Here is a 22,809-nt window from a genome sequence, read left to right as displayed (position 1 = left end):
GCGGTGGCCCTGTGTTTCTTCTTCGGGCTGTGCCCGACCGAGCCCCACGGGACCCCAAAGCTCGGCCACCAGATACTCTCTTGCGAGCTCCACCCCCCAGGCCAGGCTCCAGGGGAAGGATCCAGTTTCCCTAACCCGGGCGAGGTAGCGGCTTCACCTCTTTGTGCTGTTGTCAGGGTTTTCTGAATCGCTCTTAGGCCCCGTCCACATGAAGACAAACCGAGGTCTAAACGCATAAGTTTCTTGCAGAATCTGCGTATCATCCACACGAAGACGGCGTTTTGGGGGTCTGTCAACGATCATTTTTTAAAACCAGGTTCCAGAGTGGAAAGATTTTGAAACGCCGTATACGCAGCTCCATGTTTACTGGCTCTCCGCTACTTTCCAAATACGCTTGCATCATAGTTTCGTATCTTCATTGACATGCATGCGGCACACGCGGCAACGACAACAGCAATGGCGGCGTACAGTGTAGCAAATGTGCTTGTAACTCCTCAGGTCTGATGTTATGAAGGCCACGAATCATACAGATGTCTTTTAACGTTTTATTATCTCTCTCTCCAGTCAGCAGACACCGTGAAAACTACAAAATAAAAGACACAGAAACCTTTAAATTACACAAACTCACATGAAAATTATCTCATCACATACACTTGCTATAAAAACTGTTTGCACAAAAGACTTTTACAAAAAACATGAAACAAATATGAATAACATGAAATAAATAAGTCACAGTTACCGTGTGCACCTCTCAGACCATCGGAATAGTTCGCTTGTTAGTTTGTCTTCTTCTCTGTAGCACGTTGTAATGGTGTATGACTCTGCAGCCATGTTGCATTTCCCACAATCCTTCACGTTGAACCCTGAACTAAACCGTGGTCATGTGACTTATTTATATCTATCAAAAACATTTAAAAACAGTGTTGCATTTTTAACATTAAACATATAAACCTTATTTATTTTACCTTTAAATCAATTTTTATAATTTTACATATTATTTATAAAAACAATAACAAAACAATAAATTGACACCACAATCAAATTACTGTCCCCTGGACAGTTACAGTGCTGATGAAGCTAGTGACCCTACTATCCCTGTTGCAGTAAAATCTCCTTTTTGTCAATCACCACTGAGTTGAACAAACAATTATCGAGGACACATTACGGCACTTTCCATCCAGCCTAACGTAGTAGCTTGCCCACGTTACCCACTCATGCTTCCCAGCTTGGTCTCTGTTTACAACCTTTGCCGCAAGTGCGTATGTCCACTGTTTTTTCTTCTGTTTGCGCATTTCCGTCATATCATTACAGCGCCCCCAGAGGTCTGGCATGTGTTTTACAGCGTTTCCATGCGTATCGACTGTATTCATGTAGACGCACACATTTTCTGAGATGTCTTCGTCTTTATGGCGATCGTTTTTGAAACTGTTGAGCGTTTTGTCTTCGTGTGGATGGGGCCTTAGTCTGGTCTCTCCCCCAGGACCAATTTGCCTTGGGAGACCCTACCACGGTCTCCCAAGGCAAGACGTCAAGATGTCATTCCAGGGACGTCTGGAGCGACCTGCGTCTCCTGCTGCCTCCGCGACCCGGCCGCGGATAAGCGGAAGAAAAATGGATGGATGGTTAATATGTGAACTTTTTAGTTCTGTTTGATGGTGTTGATTTTTTCTGTCTTTAAAACCAGTTGCGCTTCAGTGTTCTGCTCGCGGAACACTTTGAGATCTGCATAAGCATTTCCTTAAATGTCTGAAGCTGCAAACCCGATTATACAAACACTATACGCCGATGGAAAGCTTAGATTCTCATGAATCCGCCGGTATAAACCACTTTCAGATGCGATTACCACAGCGGGTAATATAAACACATTTGTCCGACAAACAACGAATATCCATCCATCCATTTTCTGTACACGGCTTCAACGTACACAGCGCGACTCACATTTCCGGGTTCATTATTACACACAGATGAAAATATTCCACAAAAAAACGGCCATAATCCAACCTTGGACATCCAGACGAAACAAGCCAGTAAAATATTTTGTCCAAAACATGTCTTGAAGTCGGTATATAATCCACGAATCGGTCGTTTTCGAGGAAATGCACCTCGCGATGCGCGTCCAATATTCCCTGTATTTCTCGTCATATTTTTATTTACAAATAAAATATTAGTGATTTTTTTGTAGTGAAAATGGCTGGAATTGACTGCAGCTTAAAGGGCTATAGGTTTACAACCTGTTCCTGTTGAGATAACATGACCGACCAACTTGAAGGAAAATAAAAAGTCAGAGTTGGAAATCTGAATTGAGTTTTCCTCGTGTCCTTTGAACTGAAAGAGGTGGACTTGACAGCTGGTGTTGATTCTCTTCATGGAAGAGCTCACTGCATGCAGCTGTAGGACCAGAGACTGATGCTGTTTCTCCAGTTGGGGTAGATGATGATGATGGTATTAATAATATTTTTATTTGTATAGCGCTTTTCAAAACACTAAAAGATGCTTTAGATAAAATCAAACATTAAAAAGAACAAGTCAAACAACAAATGATAAAAATGAATTCATGGTATGTGTTAAAAGCAGTTCTGAACATTAGAATGTGTTCAGGGTGTCAGGAATCACGGCTAACCAGCTGATCACTGCGCTTATAGTCTGTTATCGTCCTGAAGCCTCTTAACATACTTTGTGGGGTTATGAGCAAAATGCTCCTCAATGCTCTGTTTGTACCTGCATTTTACCAGCTGAATGCCCTTTTTCAGTTCTTTCTGCTGTAGGCCAGTTGTCACCTGACCGGTAAGTCTGACATGACCTGTATAAGTTTTTGATTTGATCTTCAGTTACTGAAATGACAACTTAAACACAAATGCATCCTATAAATAAATCAGAGGGGCCACTGCTGTGCTGGACTGTACATTTCAAAACAAAAATAATTTTAGACAAAAAAATACAGCACTGTATTTTACACAGTACAGTATGCAGATGTTTACATCACGTCTGCATCAGTTCTTTCAGCCTGGTTACAGCACAGGACCTCATCAACATCACAAGCTGTGTTTTCTCTGGAAAGAAAGACCGAGTGTGTCTGATCCAGCCCTGATCTGCATCAACACAAACATCAGCACAGGACAAGAACACTGATTGAAGAGATTTTCCCAAAGTATAGCTGCTGCTCATAAACCTTCACCTCCATGAAGAGAAGAATTCTTCTGTAGGATTCAGAAAGGGAGAATATGGAGCAGAAAACCACAATAACTTGGGGCCTCATATTGAAACATATGAGCCCCCAATAATCAAAAACTAACATTGTCCCAGATGTATTCATGTGTATCATCAGAATTTAACTGAAAAACTCTCTGGAACAAACACACACAGAAAAAGTCAGTCATGTACACTTTGTGTAAGTTTACCAGCACTTGTGAAGCAGAATTATGCTTTATATTTTTACACTATTCTCAGAACATTTCTGACTGCTTGTATTGTTCCAGTATAGACATGTGACTGAAGATGCAAACAACATGTACATACACAACATGTTGTAAAGTAAACCACAATAAACCTGAAACTATTTACTTTATGCACCATCCATCCATCTGCTGACAACAGACTGCATTCTGAACAGATAATTCTGCTTCCCAGCAGGTTTTATAGTGTGCACTTCATTGGCAAAAGTGTTTTCAGCTTTGACCTTTTGGTATAGCAGTGTTGGAACAGTGTCCCAGTTCTGCTTCCTAGTGTTCACCTTGTGGAAAAAGTGTGTTCAAGAGTACTACTCTTGACGTGAGGTCACAAATATTTCGTATTCCTTTGGTCCCAGAGTAACGCCAAACATGAAGTCCACTGAAGGCTTCACCCCAGCAGGCATGGAGAAGGTGAAGTTCTGCATGAAGGAGGTGAACAACAGGAAAAGCTCCATCCTGGCCAGATTCTCCCCGAGACACCGACGCTGCCCTGAGACAGGAAAAAGAACAAGTGTTTTACTGACTTTACTGGATGGGACTGTAGTGCACATTAATGCGACAATTTTTAAAGAAATGTCATTTTATAAAAGCAAAATAACTACCACCACCATGCTTCACATCATGATGCTGCCACCACCGTGCTTCACATCATGATGCTGCCACCACCGTGCTTCACATCATGATGCTGCCACCACCGTGCTTCATCATGATGCTGCCACCACCGTGCTTCACATCATGATGCTGCCACCACCGTGCTTCACATCATGATGCTGCCACCACCGTGCTTCATCATGATGCTGCCTCCACCATGCTTCACATCATGATGCTGCCACCACCGTGCTTCATCATGATGCTGCCTCCACCATGCTTCACATCATGATGCTGCCACCACCATGCTTCATCATGATGCTGCCACCACCGTGCTTCACATCATGATGCTGCCACCACCGTGCTTCACATCATGATGCTGCCACCACCATGCTTCATCATGATGCTGCCACCACCATGCTTCATCATGATGCTGCCACCACCGTGCTTCACATCATGATGCTACCACCACCATGCTTCGTGGTGTTCTGTGCTGTCTTTGGTTTTTGTCAAACATAGTATCCATCCATTATCTATACACAGTTTGGGGTCACGGGGGCTGGAGTCTATCCCATCTGACTTAATGTGAAGGCAGGGGACACCTGGACAGGTCACCAGTCTATCTCAGGGCTACATATGCAGACAGTCACACTTGCAATCACACCTATGGACAATTTTAGAGTTACCAATTAACCTCAGCATGTTTTTGGACTGTGGGAGGAAGCCGGAGTACCCGGAGAAAACTCACACATGTACAGGGAGAACATAGAAACTGATTTTACTGGACTCTGATCTGTACACACAAACGAGCAAAGTATTCAGTTACCCTGAATAAAAGAAATCTGCTAATCAGTCTCAGTTTATTGTATGATGTGTTACTGGTTTAAAGGCAGTCTAAACATAAAGGACATGAATAGCCAAAGTTCAACAGACCTAAAACCAAGTCTCCCTTTCACGGTCCTCCAAAGTCTGGTTAATTAACAACTCTTGAACCGAGGACTAATAAACATGAGGATAATGGAGGCTTTCCACACAAAGCTGCTCCTCAAGCCAATCACATTCAAAAACAACCAAGCATGTCCTTAATGAATTAAAATCTTGTTCAGAGTTGGTCAAAATGATTTGAAACCTGACCAAAATCACTTCAATTGTCTAAAATGACAATATTGAATGATTATCGGTCTTGGAAAATGAAACAAAGTCCAAATTGTTTAGTTGGGGGTGGTAGTGGAAAAAAGGGAAAAAAAACATGACCTATCTTTAATCAATAACTGGATTAATCAGTTACAGGCTGTGATTAATCACAAATTTAAAACACTTTTATTTACTTGTAGTTTGGGGGAAAATGTTTGATATACTGATTAGAGGGATCAGATTTCTAACTTTGACTCTCAGTTTGCAGAGTACAAAACATGTCAAGGAGTGTTTAGTATAGCTGCAACATAATGCACTTCAGAATTAATTAACAGAACAGTTACAATGTAATGTCGGCTACAAAGGGAATCTACACAGATTGGCTGAAAAATGTTTGTAAAGTAACATCTTAGTCAAACGAACGCTCCAGTGAATGAACCTCTGAAACTGAATTCCGTAATGCTGGGAAGAGACTCAGTGAACAGTCTGCTCTGAACAATAATAACACTTAAAACAGTGTTTACTTGTGGGACCTGACTTCAGTCAAATGGTTCATAAAGTTCACTTTTCTTTTAACCAGTTGCTCAAGCAGACAAGCTCACTAACCTTTTCAGATGCCAGCTGACCTCTTTATCTGCACAATGTGTCCTGCCAAAGAAAACAGTCTGACATGGCACTGCTGAAGCAGGTGTAGCCAAGTACTTTTGTGGAATATGGGCCAGCTTTTCATGGACACCTGTGTGAGCTGGACATGTTTCTGTGCTCACACTAAGCCCTGCCGTATGTCCAGAGTTTTTATCTGTGGACAACACCTTTTATTGTCCCATCAGTAGGAGGGCCATCTTCTTCTTTGGCAGCTCATCTTCCATTTCCTCCTGGAGGCTGTGATGCAGGTTCTCACTCAGCTTGTGCCACATCTCTTCTCTTTCTGCTCTGGGAAGACACCTGAGGTCATTGAATCTGAGGTCTGGAGCTGCAGCTAGCTTTAGCCATGATAGGTTTGTGTTCTCTTTTGGTCTGGTGAGGTGGTCTGTAAATGCAGCCTCAAAGGACACTATGTAAGCAGGGTCATCATCTGGGACCTCCATCGTACTAGTGCAGGCAGTACCACAGAGCAGGACACATATCCATTAGATTGGACTGGCTACAGACGGTTGCTGTTCTGTGTTTATTTGTGGTGGTTTTGTCTCCACATACTACAGATATTTAACTATTTCCAGGTTTCCTCTCCAGACTTTTCCTCTCTGCTCATCATCAGTAGAAAGATGTTTCACTATGCTGGATGTATCTCCAACAACCTGCTCCTCTGTTCACGGTTTCTGAGCCATATCGCATTTTACTCAGTGTAATTGTCCAAAACAACTCAAACTGTCCATAATAACTCAAAAAATGTACCACTAATAATAAATGTATTTGTAAAGTGCTTTCAAAGTGCTGTACATAGAGATGGCAGAAATCCACATCTACAAGCATTCTGAAACAACAGCCGCTCTAATCAGCCGGAGTGCAGAGCAGGAGAGGGAGGGGCCATGACAGTGGTATTGGTATTTATAGGTATTAATGGTAATAATTATAGGTTTTAATGGTGTGGGAATAGGTCCCTCCACTTTTTGCGTCTGTAGACCAGCCTATGTCTTTTTGTATCCCTTCTTTTGTGTCATTCAGGTCAGGTTTGTTCATTTCATACTTCTGTTGCTATCACTGTTTTGTGGAGCTCAGTTAATTTAAAGGGTACAGAGTTAAAATTTGTAATCTTTTGCAATCCTGGTTTTTCTATGGACAGTTTTCTTTGGCAAAATGAAGTCTTAAAGTTTGAAAGTTTCTCTTGTGTCCCTACGTTGCTGCTTGGTCCCAAACAAGGTGTAAAGGTAGAATTCTATCAGCCCCCTATACCTCTCAGGCAAGAGGTGTCATGACCAACATTTTTCCAAAACCTGCTTTCTGTATTATGGCAGGCAAGTTTAACTGGATGTTAGATCCATGGAAAGACAAAAGAACAGGAATGGACCAAACCCATCAAAGAAGCAGAGGTGTAATTCTTTAATCTAATTTATGTTTGGCGGGAAGAAAACACCAATGGGGAAAATATTCATGTTACTCCAGTAGGTACCAGTCATGTTTCAGCTCCCGTTGCGCTTCAGTGTTCCGCCCGCGGGACACTTTGAGATCTGCATAAGGATTTTACTAAATGTCTGAAGCTGCAAACGCGATTATACAAACACTATACACCCATGGAAAGCTTAGATTCTCATGAATCCATCGGTATAAACCACTTTCAGATGTGATTATCACAGCGGGTGAGAAAAACACATTTCTCCAACAAACAACAAAATATTTAAAGGGCACAACTCACCTTTGGACGCTCTTTTGCTGGTCAAAGATGAAAATAATCCACAAAAACCGACCAGAATCCAAGTTTAGTCATCCAGACAAAACTAGCAAGTAAAATATTTTGTCCAAAACATGTCTTGAAATAAGTAAATAATCCACAAATAGCTCGGCTCCGTGTGCGCATATGTGGCGCATGGTGGCGCTGCGCATTTCATATTCACTGTATTTATGCCCATATTTTTATTCAGCACACAGAGATCCACGTGGTCTTGCACTCAAAATGGCGACTGAACTCTATCCTTTTGGTTTACACCGCATTTCAACCAATCAAGTGACTCTGGCCTGCCTACGAGGCCTAAACGGCCAACCGTAGCCAAGACTGACCGATCTGGACCTGCCTCATTTCGTCAGTAAATTCTGAGCAAATCACGTCGGAGGAAACGTTTGACTGACAGGGCTGGTAGCCAATGAGCTGCTGAATAGCAGGATATAAATAGAGCCTCTGCCAGCAGGGTTGTGTGACTTTTCACACCTCCGCTCCGGCTGCAGCAGGAGCCTCTCTGGCTGTGTCCGAAACGGCATACTAACGTCCTACTCATACTAAGTGTGACGTCAAAATAAGTATGTAGTGCGTTCACATTAGATAATATGAAAAGATTGAGTACGCGAGAAATACCTGGATGTATACTATATCCGGAAAAATTTTAAGTATGTGTGGTGACCACACTAGTCATATTCAACCGCCCCATAATGTTTTATTAGGGAAAAAATTTAGGCGAAAATAAAATTCATCCTAATTCAGTGTGTTCCAACATAAAATACTCTGCACCAGTAGCACCATGAGTAATTCTGACTGCACTGGGTGAAAATTCAGGTTGTCAGCTTTCAAAGGAGACCCCAACCATGCCTGTACTCCAAACAGTTCAAGAACAGCATTCAGTTTACTTTCCGTACATCTTCAGTAGAAATTTCAGGCGAAAATTGATGGAAGCTTCTTCAACTTCAACTTCAACTTTATTATTATTATTATTATCCCCTGGGAAATTTGTTTTTCAGCAGCAGGCAGTACAAGATAAACCATAAAACATAAAACATAAGACATAATACATATAGAGCGCAAGTGAAAAAGGACGACACTTAAGCCACAGAATGCCAAACGCTAATCAGATAAAAACCCGTAAAGTGCATTCAGTTGTCAAAATACTGTGTAATAGATAAACAAACAGTAATGATGAACATACGGGTAAAGCAAATAAAAAGAGATGCAATAAATATTCAGTAAATAATAAAGGATTACAATCTTAAAATCAACAGTCAGTTCTATCCACAGGTGCATAAAGCAGACACAAGAAAAGAAACTGGTCAGGCCGATGAACTGAGGTTTTCAATGGCAACTGGGATAAAAGAAGTTCTGCCTCTCCTTGTTTTGGTTCTAGGCATTCTGTAACGTCGGCCAGAAGGAAGAAGATCAAATTCAGCAAACAGGGGATGATCAGGGCAATTCAGAATTTGTTGGGCCCTGCTGACGATACGTCTGCTGTAGATATCCTGCAGCTGAGATTGCTGCACTCCGATCACCTTGCTCGCTATTTTGACCAGATTCACAAGTCTGTTTTTACTAGACAAAGCAAGACAACCGAACCAAGCAACCATGCAGTACGTAAGAACACTTTCTATAAAACACTGATATTAAAGAATGTTTCTCATGATTCCATTCTCCTGTCAGACCACACTGGACACTGTTTAGTCTATGATGATCCCAAACTGTCTAGTGATTTTCCCAAATGAAGATTTAAAACCAAATGGATGGTAGATAAAGCTTTATTTATCCAAGGTGACAAAGATGGCGGCGTGCACGGGTGCAGGGGCTCTCAGCTCTCCAGTTCGGTGTCTTTTTTTTAATTGCTTTTTGTGTGTATATTTTTTTAACTTTGCAACGCAGTAGTTTCTTACAGTCGCCAGAACCTAATCGACCTGGGTTTAAGTTACAATTTATGTGTAACCGGCAATTATCAGCTATCACACAACATCCCGGAGGACATTGCAAGATTGCCAGGGACTCCGTAGATGGTCAGCCCGCCCGACAAGAGGAGGAGGCAGCGGACAGCGGAGAGACAGGAAGCAGAAATGGGGATGCCGGTCGGACTCGGATGCTAGGCTACGCAAACAACCACACCGGCCAGCATTTCCGAGTCTTTTCCTCACCAACGCCAGATCCATCACCCACAAAATGGAGGAATTGGAGCCACAGATGGTCACGATGAGCTTTGTTCGAAACTGGAGCATTATTTTTATCACGGAGTCGTGGCTTCACCCACTGATTCCCGATGCTGCAGTCGAGCTAGCGGATCGTACGCTATACCGGCAGGATAGAAACAGAGACTCGGGTAAGAGTAGAGGAGGTGGGCTCTGTGTTTACGTGCATAACGAGTGGTGTTGCAACAGTAGGATCATTGATACACACTGTTCTCCTGATTCAGAGGTTCTGGTAGTCTCCTGCAGACCTTTTTATCTCCCGAGAGAGTTCACAGTTGTTATCGTGATAGCTGTTTACATCCCACCAGATGCTAACGTTAGCACGGCTCTCAGCTCCCTGCTCAATACCATAAACAAACAGCAGCTCGCCCATCCCAACGGGGTTTTTATTATGGCTGGTGACTTCAATCAAGCGTGCTTACAGACTGTGCTTCCAAAATTTGTCCAGTTTGTGGATTTTGCTACCAGAGGGGATAATACTTTGGACAATGTTTACTCCAACATCAAGCATGCTTACAAAGCTACACCCCTCCCCCACCTGGCTGGATCTGACCACCTCTGCATGTCCCTCACCCGCACCTACATCCCTCTGCGGAGGAAAACAAAGCCTCAGTTAAAGACAATTAAAATCTGGCCTGAAGGAGCCGTCTATCAGCTGCAAGACTGCTTCGAAAAAACTGAGTGGGATTTATTCTCCAGCCACAACCTCCAGGAGTACACCGACACCGTACTCTCCTTTATCAAAAACTGTGTCGACAATGTCACCGTCAACAAAAGGTTTAGGGTGTTTCCAAACCAGAAACCCTGGATGAATAGTGAAGTGCAGTCCCTTCTAAAATGCTGCAACACTGCATTCAAGTCAGGGGACAGGGAAGCATACAAAGCAGCCAGGGCAAACCTGAAAAGGGGGATCAGGGAAGCCAAGGCAGCCTATAAGAAGAAGGTTGAGGACCACTTTGCTGACAATAACCCGAGAAGAATGTGGCAGGGGATAAATCATATCACCAACTACAGAAGCAGCAACCAGACGACAGCCCAGACTGATGCCTCCCTGGCTGAGGATCTAAACCATTTCTTTGCCCGCTTCGAAGTGAACAGGTCCTCAGCCTCCACATTGATGTCACCCCCCACCAGCACCGGCACACTGACACTTCAGGAGCATGAAGTGAGACGGGCGCTAAGATCAGTGAACCCCAGGAAGGCGGCCGGCCCTGACGGAGTATCCGGTGAGGTACTCAGAACGTGTGCTGACCAACTTACTGGTGTTTTCACTAAAATCTTTAATCTCTTGCTTTCACAAGCCACCATTCCATCCTGGCTCAAAACGTCCACCATTATTCCTATCCCCAAGAAGACAGCAGCGGACAGTCCAAATGACTACAGGCCAGTTGCACTTACGCCTGTGGTAATGAAGCGCTTCGAGAGATTGGTCTGCCAGCACATTAGGACCAGCTTGCCTTCTGCCTTGGACCCCCACCAGTTTGCCTACAGGGCAAACCGATCTACCGAAAACGCTATCACTATAGGGCTCCACACCGCGCTGAGCCATCTGAAGCACCGGGGAAGCTTTGTAAGGATGCTTTTCCTAGACTTCAGCTCAGCATTTAACCACATCATCCCGGACATCCTGGTCCAGAAACTATCTGACCTGGGTCTCTCTACCTCCATCTGCCTCTGGATCAAAGACTTCCTGACAAACCGACCCCAGGCTGTCAGACTTGGACCCCACCTGTCCAGCACCATCACACTCAGCACCGACTCCCCACAAGGGTGTGTTTTGAGTCCCCTCCTGTTCACACTCTACACATCTGACTGCTCCCCAACCCATCTCTCGAACACCATCATAAAGTTCGCGGACGACACCACCGTGGTTGGACTCATCTCAGGAGGGGATGAGACCGACTACAGAGATGAGGTAAACAGACTGACTACATGGTGTTCAGTCAACAACCTTCAACTGAACACCACCAAAACAAAAGAACTTATCTTCGACTTCAGGAAGGGTGGAGCAGACCCGTCCCTACTCTACATCAGTGGGGTCAGCGTGGAAAGGATTCACTCAACAAGATTCCTGGGTGTGCAGATCTCTGATGATCTGTCCTGGACTGCAACACCAAAATGGTAGTGAAGAAGGCTCAGCAGTGACTCCACTTTCTGAGAGTGCTCAGGAAAGACAATCTGGAGAAGAAGCTGCTGGTTACTTTTTACAGAGCCACCATAGAGAGCATCCTGGGCTACTGCATCATGGTGTGGTACGCGAGGTGCTCAGCAGAAAACAGGAGAGTGCTGCAGAGGGTCATCTGCACAGCCCAGAAGATCACTGGCTGCTCTCTGTCCAGCCTGGAGGACATTGCCAACTCTCGCTACCTCAGCAGAGCTGGCAACATCATCAACAACCAATTTCACCCCGGTGACCATCTGTTTGACCTGCTGCCATCCGGTCGACAGGACAGGTCACACAAAACCAGAACAAGCAGACTCAGAAATAGCTTCTTCCCAAGAGCTATCACTGGAGCCAACAATCAGCGAGCCAATTACCTTTGACACTCGCATTCCTTCGGCACCTGAAAGACTCATGCTGCTATTGCATTTATGCACATTTATGTACATATATTGATTGTTCTTTTTAAATTGTTACTGTTTATCGCTGTGGGAACTGGTATCCTAATCTCGTTGTACCCGGTACAATGACAATAAAGGCTATTCTATTCTATTCTATTCTATTCTATTCTATTCTATTCTATTCAGAGATGAACAGATGAAATAATATGAATCAAGCAGGGAACACGTGAAACATATCAGGTCAATTTTTTCAAACAATATATCGGATGTCCTGTGTGGACAAAGTCATGAGTAGTTTTATTTTCTCTTTTAGGAAAAAAAAATATTACTCTTGACGTGAGGTAACAAATATTTCGTATTTCTTTGGTCCCAGAGTAACACCAAACACAAAGTCCACTGAAGGCTTCACCCCAGCAGGCATGGAGAAGGTGAAGTTCTGCATGAAGGACGTGAACAACAGGAAAAGCTCCATCCTGGCCAGATTCTCCCCGAGACACTGACGCTGCCCTGAGACAGGAAAAAGAACAAGTGTTTTACTGACTTTACTGGATGGGACTGTAGTGCACATTAATGCGACAATTTTTAAAGAAATGTCATTTTATGAAAGCAAAATAACTACCACCACCATGCTTCACATCATGATGCTGCCATCACCATGCTTCATGGTGTTCTGTGCAGTCTTTGGTTATTGTCAAACATCAGTATCCATCCATTATCTATACACAGTTTGATCCTCATTAGGGTCCATGCAGAAAGATCTTGGAAGGCTGGAACGTGAACCGGGGATCTTCTAGCTGTGTTACGCCTTACCAACAGAGAAAGGGATGAACGGTTCTGGTTTCACAAATTTGCCCTCCTCGTTCAGGAAGTGTCCCGGGTTGAAGGTGAAGGGCGTCTTCCACTTATCCTTGTCAAACATCACAGATGTCAGATTGGGAACTATTTTAACTCCCTGTTGACAGGAATCAAAATGAACATTCATAAATCTGTACACTGACATGTGACAACTGCATTGGTGTTTTTGTTGAAGTAGTTTGAGAGATGACCTGTGGGATGGTGTAGCCTCCTAGCTGGACTTCTCTGTTGGTGGAATGTGGAACACCGAGAGGAACTATATTGCCCATCCTCTGGATCTCGTGGATAACAGCATCAGTGTAGGGGAGGTTTACACGGTCCTCCATGGATGGCTGTCTGGACTGTCCAATCACCCTGTCGATCTCAGCCTGGACCTTCTCTGTGGATCAATCATTGCACAAAATACTGAGCAGCAAGTTTGTTTAAGTGTCACCATCAGTGTCACCTGGCCTGTTAGTGATCTCCAATTATTCCAATGTTTAGAATGTTGGGAAAAGTTCCAAGTGGTTTAAATGCTTCCTATGAGAAGTGTAAAGGTATGATTTACTCTAGATGTCAGTCAGTCATTGGAAAATATATGATGCATACACGACTGTTCAAAGGTTTGGGGTCACTGAGAGATGTCCCTATTCTTGAAAGAAAAACATTTTTTTCAATGAAGATGACATTAAAGAATGATAAATCCAGTGTAGACATTGTTAATGTGGTAAATGACTATTCTAGCTGGAAACAGCTGATTTTTAATGGAATATCTCCATAGGGGTACAGAGGAACATTTCCAGCAACCATCACTCCTGTGTGCTAATGCTACATTGTGTTAGCTAATGGTGTTGAAAGGCCCATTGATGATTAGAAAACCTTTGTGCAGTTATCAATCAGTCAATCAAATTTTATTTATAAAATGCCTTCCAACAGCCAAAAGGAGCACAAGGCGCTTCACAGAGTAAAATAAAATAAATAAGTAAAAGCATTTTAAGAAACACACAGTTCTAAAAGAAGCGAAGCCTCAAACGCTACACGTTATGTTAGAACATGGATGAAGGTGTGAGTTTTCATGGAAAACATGGAATTGTCTGGGTGACCCCAAACTTTTCAATGGTAGTGTGCATTGATGAGTATAACTTGGAAACAAGGATAATTATACCGATAAAATTATAATCCACACATTTGTTTTAAAGGCCAGTCTGTGCTCTCACCTTGGATCTCTGGATATTTGACCATGTAGAGGAACGCCCAGCGCATGGTGGTGGTTGTGGTCTCTGTTCCAGCCAGAAACAAGTCCCAGACACTGACAACCAGGTTTTCCTCATCTATGGTGCTGTCAGCTTTCCCCTTGAAAATCAATTGAAAAGTTAAAACTTGCAAAATAAATCAAGAAAATCAGCGTGATTCCAGTCATGTACAACATCCATCCATCATCTATACACTGCTTAATCCTCCTTGGGGTGTGAGGCGACAGTGGTAACCACTGAGACACTGTGCAGCTCTCTCATACATCAATATTTTAACGTCTCAAGATTGAGTTTAACTTTCACTGACATCTAAAAACCTTTTTATTGGTACTGGAGAGCTGCTAACATTTAAGAGGTTGTAAGGTAGAGGAAACAGTAAATGGTGACACTTTTTACCATTCGTAAGTCAGTAGTTCTGCCACAGTAAAATGTCATTCCAGTAAAACAAAGTGGATAATTCTGATGTAGATGGACAAAAAGTAGATACAATGTTTACAAGAGCTTCCTAAAGAGCACAACATCTGTAGTAGAGCTCTGTATGTAATGTCAGTCACCATCTGGATCTCCTTCAGATAGCAGTCGATGAAGTCTCTCTGATTCGATGGATCCCAGGTCTTTTTGTGATCGTTCACCTCTTCACGGACAAAGTCGAACACCTTCCTCCAGAACTGTCTGCCCGTCTGATGTGGGCCTGGCAAATGTCTCATGAGGACAGGGAACGAGTTGAAGAGCTGCACAGAGGAGGAGGACGGAACAATAAAGTTATCAGAAAACAAATGAAGAACAACGACCGAACCTCACTCCAACAGCAGCAGTCCAACATGTGGACACACCTACTGAAGAAGGAATAAAGGATGTTTTCCAGACGGGACAGAAAGTATTCAGACCCCCTTAAATTTTTCACTCTTTGTTATTTTGCGGCCATTTGCCAAAATCTTTTATTTCACTAAAGTTACTGAAAATAAATTAAAGAAAAACAAACATTACATGGCCATAAGTGGCTTTTGCTTGTATGTGATATTTCAGTTTTTCTGTTTTAATAAATCCAAAACTTCGTGTTGCAGAGGTTTTGTTATTGAACTTCTGTGCTAGTCATGGATTGGTCATAAACACCATGTTCGAGCATAAGATTGCTCATAAGTGTACCTGGTACCAGAGCAAGGCCAAAGGTCGATGATCGACTTCATAGTCGTATTGTCAGACCTGCGGCCGTATGTTTTGGACACTCGGGTGAAAGGAGGTGCAGAGCTGTCAACTGATCACCACCTGGTGGTGAAGTGGATCCGATGGCGGGGAAGACTGCCAGACAGACCTGGTAAACCCAAACGTGTAGTGCGGGTGAACTGGGAAAGTCTGGCTGAGGACCCTGTCCGTACGGTTTTTAAGTCCCACCTCCGGAAGAGTGTCTCCTGCATCCCGGGGGAGGTTGGGGACATGGAGTCTGAGTGGTCCATGTTCAAAGCCTCCATTGCAGAAGCAGCTGCTGGGAGCTGTGGTCTGAAGGTCAGTAGTGCCTGTCGCGGCGGCAGTCCAAAGACCCGCTGGTGGATACCAGCGGTGAGGGAGGCCATCAGGCTGAAAAAGGAGGCTTTTCAAGCCTGGTTGGCTCGGGGGTCTCCCGAAGCAGCTGACGGGTACTGGCTGGCCAAAAGGGCGGCAGCTGTGGCAGTTGTGGAAGCTAAAACTCGGGTGTGAGAGGAGTTCAGGGAGGCCATGGAGAAGGATTTTCGGTCGGCCTCGAGGAAGTTCTGGCAAACCGTTCGATGCCTCAGGAAGGGGAGGCAGGGCTTCGCTCAGGCTGTGTACAGTCGGGGTGGAGAACTGTTGATCCGTACTGGGGATATCGTCGAGCGGTGGAAAGAGCACTTCGAGGAACTCCTGAACCCGGTAAACAAGTCTTCTATGGAGGAGGCAGAGCCTGAAGACTCGGGGGAATCTTCGTCCATATCCATGGCAGAGGTAGTTAAGAAGCTTCTCGGTGGCAAGGCGCCAGGTATGGACAAGATTCGCTCTGAGATGCTGAAGGCTCTGGACATTGTTGGACTGTCTTGGTTGACACGTCTATACAATGTCGCGTAGGCATCAGGTACAGTACCTGTGGAGTGGCAGACCGGGGTGGTGGTCCCTATTTTCAAAAAGGGGGACCGGAGAGTGTGTGCCAACTACCGGGGTATCACACTTCTCAGCCTCCCCGGGAAAGTTTACTCTAGGGTGCTGGAAGGGAGGCTCCGACCGATAGTCGAACCTCGGATTCAGGAGGAGCAATGCGGATTCCGTCCCGGTCATGGAACAGCGGACCAGCTCTTTACTCTTGCGAAGCTGCTGAGGGGGTCATGGGAGTTTGACCTGTCAGTCTACATGTGCTTTGTGGATCTGGAGAAGGCCTATGACCATGTCCCCCGAGGGGCTCTGTGGGAGGCACTGCGGGAGTATGGGGTACCGGGCTCATTGCTACGAGCCGTTCGGTCCCTGTACGACCAAAGTGAGAGCTGTGTCTGCATACTCGGCACGAAGTCAGACATGTTTCCGTTGGGTGTTGGACTTCGCCAGGGCTGCCCCTTGTCTCTCATCCTGTTTGTGATCTTTGTGGACAGGATTTCAAGAAGCAGTCATGGTGGGGAGGGTGTCCGGGTTGGGGGCCTCAGGATCGCATCTCTGCTTTTTGCAGATGATGTGGTTTTGTTGGCATCCTCATACCGTGACCTCCAGCACGCACTGGAGTGGTTTGCAGCCGAGTGTGAAGCGGCAGGGATGCGGATCAGCACCTCCAAATCCGAGGCCATGGTTCTCTGCCGGAAACCAGTGAATTGCTCCCTCCGGGTTGGGGGGGAGTTTCTTCCCCAAGCGAAGGAGTTCAAGTATCTCGGGATCTTGTTCACGAGTGATGGGAAAATGGAGTGAGAGATGGACAGGAGGATTGGTGCGGCGTCAGCAGTAATGCGGGCATTGTACCGAACCGCCGTGGTGAAGAGGGAGCTGAACAGTAAGGAGAAGCTTTCGATTTACCAGTCCATCTATGTTCCAGCTCTCACCTATGGTCATGAGCTTTGGGTAGTGACCGAAAGAACAAGATCGTGGATACAAGCAGCTGAAATGAGCTTCCTCCGTAGGGTGGCTGGACTCAGCCTTAGAGATAGGGTGAGGCGCTCAGACATCCTGAGGGAACTCGGAGTAGAGCCGCTATTCCTTTGCATTGAAAGGAGCCAGTTGAGGTGGTTTGGCCATCTGATTCAGATGCCTCCAGGGAGACTTCTTTTGGAGGTTTTCCAAGCACGTCCATCTGGGAGGAGACCCCGGTGTAGACCCAGAACATGCTGGAGGGATTATGTATCTCATCTGGCCTGGGAACGCCTTGGCACCCCCCAGAAAACTGTTACACCTGTGTACCTTAACAGATCATTCACTGACATGAATAGTAAACCATTTCCCAGAGAGGTACATGGCATTAAGATTTAATCAGTAGCTGTAAACTGCAGTACCTGAGCCCAAAAGGAGGCTTGAATCTGGAATGCCTCATTAAACATCCCCAACAATTCCTGGAACTTCTCATCACTGTACTCAAAGCGACGACCAAACACCAGGAAGCTGATGACGTTGGAGACGGCGTTGTTGATGGCAAATTGTGGATTGAACGGCTTACCTTCACAAGTGAAGAGAAAACTAAACGTTAATCGAGTGTCTGCTCATCATAAATATGTCACTGTGTCGTAACTACATACCGTTAAAGCTTCTGAATTCTTCTGCACAGTGTCTAAATTCATCCAGGATGACGGGCTCCAGGGACTTCTTTCCAAGTCCAAAATATCTGAGGGTTGAAAGTGCAAATCGCCTCTGCTCCCTCCATTTGGGTCCGTTATTAAAAAGAACGCCTGACCAGAAAATACACAGTTTGAAGCAAACTTCACAAATATTTATGTTAAAAAATCTATTGTGGACTTCAACAGCAAAGACTCAAACAGAATCTCTTTCCTTTAAAAAAAAAACTAAAAAGGAGGATAACGTGCAAAAAATGTGAGACACTTATTGTGTCAGTACCTGAAAAAAATAAAAGTCAACAACACATAAAAAGGCCAAAAATAATAAAACATAAAAATGATAAAAAACAAGACAGGAAATGAGACACAAAATGACAAAATAAGACAAAATGATAACTGAGAAAACCCAAAGGGGCCCAGTAAATCTTCCAAACCCCAACCAAATATATTAATTGTCAGAGAATTACTGTACCCTGAGCTCTCCGTCTAACGGGTCTGGTTCTACAGCCCAGTGGGGTCTGATTCAGATGGGTTCTGAAGAACGTTTAAGCTGGTATTCGAGGAAAATTCGCCTGGCGTCTAACTGCCTTCATCCAGATGCCTATCCTGCTTCCTCTGATAATTAATTTAACTGAGTCGTCACTTTCGAATGGTCAAATTAGCTACCAGTCACATCTGTTAATGGTAGCTGTTCCTCTCATTGGTTTGGCACTTGGTAAGTTGCTAGGTTAAAGTTTAGAGGTCAGGAAAAACCCCAAGGATATGTTTGTAATAGGCCACCCACGGCCCCAAAGACCAGTAACCTTTCAGAACCTACTTTTTAGATGTAATGCACACAACAACCTGACTTTATACCACCAGAGGAAATATTCATAATTAATCATTGTGATAGGTGATAAAGTGAATTTCTGATCTGTTAACTTTAATTGCAGGAAAAATGTTTATTATAATATTTTAGCAAGGGCGTAGCAATAGCTCTTATTCATTAGACAATTAATCAAACATCAGTATTCTTTCAGTTTCTGAACAGGACTCATAAGCTGAACTATGATTTCATAAAAGAGAAGTAATAATCACCCCGATTATATAATTTGGAGGGGGAGAGCAGCCGGCTTGGCCGTAGTCGACTGCTCACCTGGAACCCAACAAGTCTTTGAGACCCACGGGGTCCAGGGGGAAGTGGACGGGAGTTCAGTCCAGATTTAGATCTGCATGTATCCAATTTGTTTGTTTGGGCCAGTAAAAACTTTAATTCATTCTGGTGCTGTTCCTCACATGGAAAATAGAGTTCAGTAATGGTCCTTCAGTCAGCAGTACTTTTGTCTATATTTCCAATAGAACAGTTATTCCATAGCAGATCATGTTGAATCCCCTGTCTGGAGTTACGTGATAAAATCCCCTTTGCTCAGGGCATTTCTACCCTGGTTTGCATCGAGCAACTATCACCCAATGACTCCCAACTTGTGTCTCGATCGGGTGAAATTTATAGTGAACTGAACCTTTTGCATATGCACTGACTGCACCCTTAATTAATATAGCAATGATCTCATACTAAATCAACTTGAAAAATGATTTCATCTCCCCCCCCTCCCAACTCATACACTTGTCCCATGTTTGATGAAGCAAAACTATCTATTTTGGACTGTCCAGACAGCCTGTGCCTAACTGATCGTAAGACCCTCCTTTTTGAGGAACTAAAACTATCTGCCCCCTTGATCTCTCTTGTCTGCAGCTCAGAACAGGCTCCTGATCAGGAAATGGAGAAACAGATGTCAGCTTCTAACTGTTGCTGGCATCCCATTATGCAACCTTTTGGACAATGTGTACAGACTTATATAAACTCCCAATCTATTTTGAGTTTAATAACCTTTACCATGAACGCTTGACCCTAGTTCACCTTAGCTCTTGAATTCTCACCTCATTACAAAGTTAAAACCCTAACAGCAGTCAAAACTCTTTCTAAAACATCTCAGTTTCACAGTAATCAACTCTCTTAAAAGCATTTCCATTTCATAAAGCATGAGTTCCCCTTTTTAGTCAAATCTATCAAAAACATCACTTTTCACAGTGAGTTGCTGTTCTGACTTGGTTACTTCTTAAACAAAGATTATCAAGACAACCTTTCAACCATAATCAAACCATCACTTTTTACAATGAGACACTCTTCTGATTTTTACACTGTTTCAAAATTAAAGAATGTAAAAAAATAGACACTTTGTTAGTTCAAACTCATTCATTGGGTCATGGCATAATTTGATCATAAATCACAGGTTATAATGTCACAATGTTCCCTTTTTTAGCTGTTGTTCTGTCAGAGTCTCCTCCTTGTGGCTGATTCTGGGATCTCATATCTCCATGCTTCACAACATAAGACAAAAAAACAACAGAAATTATTACGTTGATCAACGATTCACGTTGCATGAATAATAATTATTTAAAATATATTTGTTGCTATAAAAAAACTTCCCACAAAAGACATCGATGAAAAAAGTATTAACAAAAAAGGAGATTTAAATTTATTTTAACTGCTGTATTTCAGACTTAGTTTGGTCATCGGGGGGGGGGACAAGAAAAAAACATGACATTTTAGATGCAACTCCAGACTTATTTTATATTTTTAAAAATATAACAAACATTCTTTCGACTAAGATTTTTTTGATTTGGCCTCAGGACAACAACATTTACACAACTGCATGTTCTTAATATTTTGTGCATGGATGATTGGAAATTTACTGGGTGGGATGTAAAATGGAATGACCCTAATGGTACTGTTAGCTTGTCTGTCTTGGTGGTCGACATGGACGTACGCCCTAGTATTAGAAGGTAAAAGTAGTGTTAGAGGGTAAAAGTAGTGTTTGAGGGTCTGTCAAAGAATTTTGTAAATCCTTGTTTTTATATGAACGCAGCTCTTAAAGTTGGTATAAATGTACAACGTCATATTCTAACTTCCCATTCTGGGCCACTTTGGATTTCAGTTTCCTGTTTAGTTCTGGATTAAACTTTTACAGGTTCATGTTCAGCCTCAAAAGAAAACTGCAAATTTGAAAACAAACAGAACATCGTACAGATTAGGAACAAAATCAGGATCGTCCTTCAACAATGCATCCGCAAGACTCACAAGTTAGGAGAGGCTTCCAGCTACAAACTCACAGGATTTGTTGATCCTTGTGCACGTTTAGTCCTCTTACCTCGTCCACCTGATATGTCTTGCACCATCGGAATATCTGGCCGGTGTGCCATGCTGTCTCCCTTTGTTGTCAGACCTTCTTTCACAGCCTCAAACCTGTTCAACACAACCAGCCACTCGTTGCCCATTCGAATGCTGAACATGTCTCCGTACTTTCCTGCTAGCTGGGGGGGGGGATTTAGGAAAGAAGGGAGACGCATAAAATCAAACACCAGAAAGAGAAATCCTGCCAGCTGACCTGTAAACATCTGTATGATTGTCTGATACCTGTGTGAAAACCTCATGGGTCCTGGTGTGGTCCAGAGAGAACATGCTGCCTACGATCGGAAGACCCCATGGTCCTGGAGGGAAGCCGGCCGGCCGACGGAACTTCATAAAATCTGCAGCAATGATGAAGATTAGCGTGAAGAGCAGCAGGCTTTTGAAATCCCAGCCGAGATGGGATCCGACTAGAGAAAAGACTGAATCCATCCTTCAAACACGTCCTGTCCAAATGAAGACTGACTTCCTGTTGTCTCCTGTGGAACAGAGGACTGATGCTGTGCTGCTGGGAGGTAATAACCTCTGGTTTAAATCACTCTCACATCCCAACCATTGATTTTATTGGACTCTGACCTATATAAATAAACAAACAGTGATTTCAAGTAGTTAAACAGTGACCCTGAATAAAAGAAGTCTATTTATGTGACTCCACAGTTGGAACACAGCTGATTGTATGATGCCAGTAGAGCAAAGGCTAATCTAACCACAGAGAAAAATCAACAGACCCAAAACCAAATACCCCTCTCTTTGTCCTCCAAAATTTGGTGAATTAACAGCTCTTGAACTGATGACTTTTAAACATGAGGATAACGCAGGATTTCCACACAAAGTTGCTCCTCAAACCAGTCACTTATTTGACGAATCAACACTGTCCTTTCAGTGAGGCGCTCTTTCAGTCACAAGTTCTGGGGTTTTACAAAACAATCAAAGCAAAGCATGAATATTTTAAAGAATCTAAAATCTAAAATATGTTTTGACTTATTTCACAGTTTTTGTTTACAACATAATTCCATCTTTGTTCATTCGTACAGTCGCATTCAAAACTATTCAACCTCCTACAATAAGCAATGCTAAATACAGATGATCTGTAATGGTAGATATAATTTCTACCGAGTCCCAGAATTGACATGTCGGTATCGCGAAACGACAATGAGAGTCAACATGAGAGTTTTAAGTTTTATTTTGAAATCGGCCTAAAATACACAGACATTCAAGCAGTGTGATGCATGAGGAGTTTGCCATGCAGACCAGAGATCCTAGTCGTGGTAAGTTTTTGCTGTTAGCCTACTATGAATACGCTAGCTACAATAGTCCCATATCAATATTATCAACGTAATGACAGTTAACGTGGTTCAGGCACCGGATCAGTGATCAGAGGTTGGCGTTGAACTGTTGTTTGCTAGCCAGTTAGCTGCTGC

The 22,809-nt window shown here is 43.5% G+C and overlaps 1 protein-coding gene across 1 annotated transcript; it reads right to left on the bottom strand.

Annotated features, from left to right (window-relative positions):
* Window positions 1–12,580: 12,580 nt before the first annotated feature.
* LOC110956571 (cytochrome P450 2J4-like) lies at window positions 12,581–21,898 on the bottom strand. The gene is made up of 9 exons (XM_051953846.1): window positions 21,617–21,898; window positions 21,351–21,513; window positions 18,127–18,276; window positions 17,887–18,047; window positions 14,962–15,138; window positions 14,372–14,507; window positions 13,367–13,554; window positions 13,131–13,272; window positions 12,581–12,827 (listed from the first exon to the last, which is right to left on the bottom strand). The coding sequence occupies exons 1-9, from the start codon at window positions 21,818–21,820 to the stop codon at window positions 12,646–12,648; spliced, it is 1,503 nt and encodes a 500-aa protein (XP_051809806.1). The 5' UTR covers window positions 21,821–21,898; the 3' UTR covers window positions 12,581–12,645.
* Between the last annotated feature and the right edge of the window lie 911 nt (window positions 21,899–22,809).

Source organism: Acanthochromis polyacanthus, chromosome 9 (genome assembly GCF_021347895.1).
Source record: "Acanthochromis polyacanthus isolate Apoly-LR-REF ecotype Palm Island chromosome 9, KAUST_Apoly_ChrSc, whole genome shotgun sequence".
Classification (NCBI taxonomy): Eukaryota; Metazoa; Chordata; class Actinopteri; family Pomacentridae; genus Acanthochromis; species Acanthochromis polyacanthus.
The sequence above is the reverse complement of the archived record's forward strand: the minus strand, read 5'-3'. Positions and strand labels throughout refer to the sequence as shown.

Bases quoted from the DNA above. Each gene is read 5' to 3' on its own strand.
- LOC110956571 (XM_051953846.1), bottom strand. From the start codon at position 21,820: ATGGATTCAGTCTTTTCTCTAGTCGGATCCCATCTCGGCTGGGATTTC. The intron at 18,048-18,126 runs GTATGTAGTTAC...TCACTTGTGAAG, and splicing joins AGAATTCAGAAGCTTTAACG to GTAAGCCGTTCAATCCACAA. The intron at 12,828-13,130 runs GTAAGGCGTAAC...TTCCTGTCTCAG, and splicing joins GTTCATCCCTTTCTCTGTTG to GGCAGCGTCAGTGTCTCGGG.